Below are 6,580 nucleotides of genomic sequence, written 5' to 3' on the forward strand. Positions count from 1 at the left end.
GGATGGGACCCCGGCTTGGGCCGGCCCGGCGCGGGATTTGCTGCAGAGTTGACGGGTTTGGAGCCGGCTGTTGCTCCGGAAGGACCCGAGGGTTTAGCTTCTGCACTGGGGAGGGTCCAGCGGGGAAAGTTAGACCAGGTGCTGAGGAAAAGCCAGTGATGAGAGGCCGACAGGCCTTCCTGGTCTAGTGAAGAGGTTCAGAACGCACCAAGACCTGGAAATCCTGGGCTTCCGGGGTCCAGCTCCCTGGCAGCTGCCTGGTTTTGGTGTTTTGAGATTCTGTTCGGAATAGTGGCAGTGCAAAGGTTGTCACCGGACTGGATAAAATTTAGCTAGACATGCACCGTCTTTGAAGAAACTTGTGAGCAAGTTGTATAGAGATAGACCTCCCAAGAGGCAGGTAGGACACTGACTTTGCAGCTCATAGTCTGTTCTATGCCAGTTCTGTTAAGAAGGTTTTATTCTGAGCATCAGGTTGCTTCTGCAATTTTTTTTGCTATTTTGAAATTTCGTTAAACTCATATACTATGTGCTGTCTCACCTGCTTCACTTATTTAGGCACAGGCATGGTCAGGATGTCATTTCACCATGTGCTGAAGGGCGGTGATGGGGCAGAGTTGCTTGAGGACCACCCACCTGCCTTGACCCAACACTGAAGTTTTTGCTGTATCTTTACATGGATCTGAAATCTCTTCAAGGGAACTTGAAATAATTTAGTGGAACATGCTTCACTTTACATGTAGTTATTATAGATCTGTTATCATTTGAGAATTTTGGGAAAGAAAAGTACCTGTATTACGTAATTCACACTGTCACTCATCTGGAGATTATTCATTGCAGGATTTCAGCATTGGAAATAACGGGAGGGAGGACCCGGTCCAGCTTCCCTTCATCAAATAAGGAAATTGACACCTGGCTTGGTAAGATTTGTGGAATGTTAGTGGCAGACCTTGGCTGGAATTCTGGTGTTTTCACTGTTAACATCCTTTTTTCTTTTCATTTTAGTGTGTTTTTTAGCCCACTTCGTAGAAGTAGGAGCTGGAAAGGATGGATTGAGTAAATGTTAGCAGAGTGATTGAGTTGAAGTTCCCAGTGGTCCTGTTAGCATTGTGCAGTCCTGTGCTGTCAACTTGACATCTAATCCCAGCCATCAGTCCGAAATGTTGTAATATGTAGTTTTCTAAAGGTGTTCAGCAGTGTTCAGTTATTACAGGAAGGAGAAAAGTAGCATTAATTTACGTGATTATACGGATCAGATGGACCACCTAAAGGCAGATTGCCCATTGACTTTACTGGTTGTTATGGTCAGGTGTGTGGAACCTCAGGAATTTATGTGGACTAATAAAGTCATATCAGTAAGCTTCCTTTTCATTATTTAAATGTTGCGAGGTTATACAAGAGGTATTGTGTGTAGCATTAAGCACATGGGTTTGCAGGCAGGCAGACCTGAATTTCAGTACTGCCTCTGGGATTGGGCAAGTTACTAACCTACTCTGATTTTCAGTTTTAATTCTGTTGTAAAAACCCATGACCCTACTTTGCACAGTTGTAGGAATTAAATGAGATATGTGAAAGGCCTGGTGTTTGATACGCCCTCATAAAGTGACTGTTAGCATTTGCATTTTACTAGTGTAGGTTGATTTTCAGCAAATTTTCTTTTGTGAAAGAGCAACAAAGAATATTCTTTCTCTTTTTCTTTTTTTTTCTTTTTGAGACAGGGTCTCTGTTGCCCAGGCTGGAGTGTGATCACGGCTCATTGCACCCTCTCCCTCTCGTGTTCAAGCGATCTTCCCACCTCAGCCTCCCGAGTAGCTGGGACTACAGGCGTGTGCCACCACGCATGGCTGATTTACTTTTATTTTTTGTAGAGAAGGGGTTTTGCGATGTTCCCTAGGCTGGTCTCAAACTCCTGGATGCAAGGGGACAGCCCGCCTCAACCTCCCAAAGTACTGGGACTGTAGGTGTGAGTTACTGCACCCAGCCAACAACAAAGAATTCATTGCTAAAAAACAGTTGTTAAAGAATTACATTGTGGGAGAGTGATTATTGGTCTGGGAAGTGTAAATTATAGATTGTAATCTGTTTATCATTTAATCTCAGGCTCATTTTACTCATCTGTAAAGTGAAGGCATATGAAATTTATGAATTTAGGAGTTAACTGTAGGAGCATTCTGAGAAAAGAACTCTTCCAGATAACACTTGAAAATTCCAGTGGGAATGCTGTGGTGAAAGGGAGGGAGAAGAGCTGTTTAGCTGTAATTAGGGTGCAAGGATAAGGTGTAAGAACTGGCTGGAGGCTGAATGTTTTTCTGGAGGAGTGTTAGCATCAGCTAGTTCCCTGGAATTTCTGCCTTTCTGTCTCAAGATGCATGTCTTTGTCCAGAGTACCTGTGGAGAAGAAACAATGGATTCCTTAGACCATATGCTGACAGATCCTCTGGAACTTGGTCCGTGTGGAGATGGCCATGGCACGCGCATCATGGAGGATTGCCTCCTGGGAGGCACCAGAGTTAGTCTGCCTGAGGACCTTCTGGAGGATGTGAGTAGTAGTATGGTTGCGACCTTTTCCTCTCTGTCAGCTTCCTGGTAACAGTTATGGGAAACCTTTTCCACTCTACATTTCCAGTCTTTTGTGCTCCCTTTTGTTCATTTTCTACATTGCAGGCAGCCTGATCTCTTATCTTTTTTTAAAGTTTAGAGTCTATTTAGTATCTGATTAAGGAAGAAAACAAGCTGCATTCTGCATGTTTAATAACATGTCAAAATAACTTGATAACGTGATATAAGCCCTATTTTTAACAAGATAATTTTCATCCATTAAAAAAGGTTGTATATTTTAACCGTGGAATACTACTCAGCTATAAAAAGGAATGAAATAATGGCATTTGCAGCAAACTGGATGGAAATGGAGGTCATTATTCTAAGTGAAGTAACTTGGGAATGGAAAACCAAACATCGTTCTCACTTATAAGTGACAGCTAAGCTTTGAGGACGCAAAGGCGTAAGAATGATAATGGACTCTGGGGACTTGCGGGGAAGGATGGGAGTGCTGTGAGAGGTAAAAGACTACACATTGGGTGCAGTGTACACTGCTTGGGTGATGGGCGCACCAAAATCTCAGAAATAACCACTAAAGAATTTACCCATGTAACCAGACACCACCTGTTCCCCCAGTACTATTGAAATAATAATTAAAAATAGAAAAAAAAAAAAGTAGAAATTATGGAAAACAAATACGAAAAAATACATCAGTGGGTGTCTTTTCTACTAAAACCAGAAGATTGTTGAGAGTACTTAATCTTCACTGTGAAATATTTGGCAGTTAATTCCTCTCTGACGCAGTGTCTTACTGTGTTAGTAAATCTGTTAGTTAACAGTTGCAGTATTTCTTTTAAATGTTTTTGTTGTAAACTTAGAGGTAGTCTCCTTTATTCATTTGGTTCTTTTCAACTATTTGAGACACTTTCGTTCCCTGATATTTATGAAGTACATGTTTATCACTAAATGTAGTAGTTTGGTTTACTTTAATAATTTGATGTGTGGTCTAAAAACGTAGTCACTAAGAGGGTGTGCACTGTGGTTACAGATTGATTGGCAGTGGAGTACCATGGAGGCCGCTGCAGTGGTGCTAGTGGTGCTAAGGCTGGCAGTGGAATTTCTGTGTAGGGCCTTACGCCCCTAAGGGTCCTGGTGACTCCGGGAATCCATCACAGCCTGGGGTCATTCACCCCAGTTCACTCCTTTTGTCTGGTCTGGATTGCCCCATACTTGCCCTCATTCCGACAACTGAGTAGGGACCCAGGAATCTGAATGAGCTGATTGTTGTTTATGTTCAGATGAGAAATGTCCGGACCACTTAAACTATAGCTGCTTTTCTGGCAGTCTTATCTGCAGGGCCCAAACTTAATAAACCATAGGAAATAGACTGTCATTCTTAGTTTGCTGCCCAGACTCATTTTAGATTCAGAGCATGTTGGTACATGGGAGAGGTAGTGTCGTTTGCTCTGATTTTCAACCTGTGGGCTATCTGGCATCTTTTGTGCTCCTGGCTTTTTTCAGTCATGGCACGATTGTATCTCTTAGCGTTTCTTTTACCCAGCAGGATAATATTGAGTCCCATTGCAGGCACGGACAACGCCTCTGGTTCTGGTCACCACTACCTTTTCAACTGTAGAACATCACTGGAAATGCTTAATGCCTGGATCTATATTCTACTGGAAACAATTCCATTGGGAAGCCTTTCAGTGGGAAACGAATAAATGTTATACATGGTTATGTTCAGTGATGTCAATAAGACCACTTACTAATAGAAAATAAACATTTTTAAAAGGTATATTTTAAAAGCAGAATTATATATGTGTTTAAAATGGTTACCATGTCGTGGAACATTAAGCGAAATCTACACGTATTTTCTGTATCCGTAAGGTAACCCGCTACTCAATAATAGTATATGCCCTGGGATGGGATGCCAGCTTGTTTTTGTCCGCTTTCACAGGCAAGATGCGTCATCATCATCATTAAGGTGGCTACTGTTTATTAAGTGCTTATTATTTGCGAGCCACTATGTACGTGAAAACATTCATTTAATTACATGTTTCTTTTGTTTTCCATATTTTGAACATACAGGTGTGGAGCATGATATAGCAAACAGTCATCTGTGCATCACCCAGTTTTAAGAGATAGTTTAGTTTTTTGTTTTACATTCTTCTTTGGTAGTATGTCAAGTGTTATGGATAAAATGAAAGCCACCAGTGTGCTGTTGTCTCATCTTCTCTGCCAGCTACTAACAACTGTACTGCAGTTGATGTACATACTTCCCGTCCATGTTTTCTTGGCATACTCTTTCAGGACAGTCCCCTTATGTTACTCATGTAGTCAGCAAACACTTGTTCCATTAGGCGCCTCTATGCCAGACACTGAGGTGGACGCTAGGAATAAAATGGTAGAGGCAAAAATAGGCTCGCAGGGGAAAATCCTGAGCATTGGGACTGAGGCGTTTTTGATACATTCATGCAACGATGCCTGGAGTAGGTGGTTGTGATTTCTGGGTTGCTTCCTGCTGAAACCCTTTCGTGGGTCTCTATTGTCCTTAAGGATAAAGTCACAACTACCTGAAATGCTTGCCGTCCTTTGCATCTTTCTGCTGTCTGCTGCCTCCACCTCCCTCCCTGTTCTTGCTCTAGCCAAATACTGCCTGAACTCTTTAAAAAAAAAAAAAAAGTGAAATGTATCACACACAAGAGTCTATAAAATGCATATATATACACACAGGTAAAACAATAATAAAACATGGGTATAGCCTTCAGTTAGGGTAGGAGCACTACCAAGACCACTGAAGCCCGCCACCACGCACCCTGTCTTATCCCTCTCCATTCCCCCACAGGCAACTGCTATCCTTTCTTTTGCGATAATTTTTTTTGTTTGTTTTTGTGGTGCTGCTCTGTGGATTTCTAACCCTCTCCCCGACCATCTTTTTTCTCTTTCCTTGTCCCTCTCCTGTCTTAAACAACGGTTTTTTCCTGAGCGTTCTCTGCATTGTAAATGTGGGATGTTTGCTTCCATACACATCAGCACTTCTTTAACTACATTGTAACTGAATGTTTAATTGTTCCCCACCTCAGACCGCATATGTGCCAGGCCAAATTAGCATTTTGCTCATGGAAGGTATCCAGTATGTAACCCGTGAGTTGAAAATGAACTCCCTCCTGTTTCTTCTCACTCTTAGCTAGTGCCTTCAATTCCTCAAGTTCATTCCTTTCATGTTAACCTTTTCCTGCCACTCAGTTGAAGCTGAATTCGGATGTCCACCCTCATACCCTCGTTGGCAGAGGCGGCTTCCAAGTGGGATTCTCTGCTAAAATCATTTTCCTCTGGATTATTATTTACTGTTTGATAAAAGACTGTGGCTCATATGTAGTTTTTAATCTCAGATCATTGGAATTTTAGTTTATTTTTAAAAATGTAGGCCAGGCACCGTGGCTCATGCCTGTAATCCCAGCACTTTGGGAGGCCGAGGCAGGCAGATCACCTTAGGTCAGGAGTTCAAGACCAGCCTGGTCAACGTGGTGAAACCTCATCTCTACTAAAAATACAAAAAATAGCCAGGCGTGGTGGTGCACACTTGTAATCCCAGCTACTCGGGAGGGTAAGGTAGGAGAATCGCTTGAGCCTGGGAGGCAGAGGTTGCAGTGAGCCAAGATCGTGCCGTTGCATTCCAGCTTGGGCAACAAGAGCAAAATTCAGTCTCAAAAAAACAAAACAAAACATGAAAAGTTGGTAGTGATAGTTGCACGGCAAATGTGAATGCAACACCACTGAAGTCTACATTTAAAAATGGTTAAATTGGTAAATCTTATGTATATTATGTAATGTTTTGTGTGCACACACATACAAAAAACTTAAAAATTTATGTTACTTTTGTTTACCTTTCCTATTTCTTCTAGCCTGAGATCTTCTTTGATGTTGTCAGCCTCTCAACATGGCAGTTTACCCAGCAGGATAATATTGAGTCCCATTGCAGGCACGGACAACGCCTCTGGTTCTGGTCACCACTACCTTTTCAACTGTAGAACATCACTGG

The 6,580-nt window shown here is 42.2% G+C and overlaps 1 protein-coding gene across 2 annotated transcripts in view; it reads left to right on the forward strand.

The window, feature by feature from the left end:
* The first annotated feature begins 835 nt into the window (after nucleotides 1-835).
* NFRKB (nuclear factor related to kappaB binding protein) overlaps nucleotides 836-6,580 on the forward strand; it is a 31,295-nt gene continuing 25,550 nt past the window's right edge. Inside the window, exons 1-2 of one of the 2 annotated variants that reach the window (XM_011968271.1) lie at nucleotides 836-920; nucleotides 2,384-2,539. In XM_011968271.1, the coding sequence (XP_011823661.1) occupies nucleotides 2,405-2,539 (135 nt within the window). In that variant the 5' untranslated portion in view covers nucleotides 836-920; nucleotides 2,384-2,404. Of the gene's footprint in view, nucleotides 921-2,244; nucleotides 2,540-6,580 lie in introns of those variants that run through there. The other variant, XM_011968270.1, reaches the window with a different exon arrangement.

This window comes from Mandrillus leucophaeus, unplaced genomic scaffold (assembly GCF_000951045.1).
Source record: "Mandrillus leucophaeus isolate KB7577 unplaced genomic scaffold, Mleu.le_1.0 Scaffold835, whole genome shotgun sequence".
Classification (NCBI taxonomy): domain Eukaryota; kingdom Metazoa; phylum Chordata; class Mammalia; order Primates; family Cercopithecidae; genus Mandrillus; species Mandrillus leucophaeus.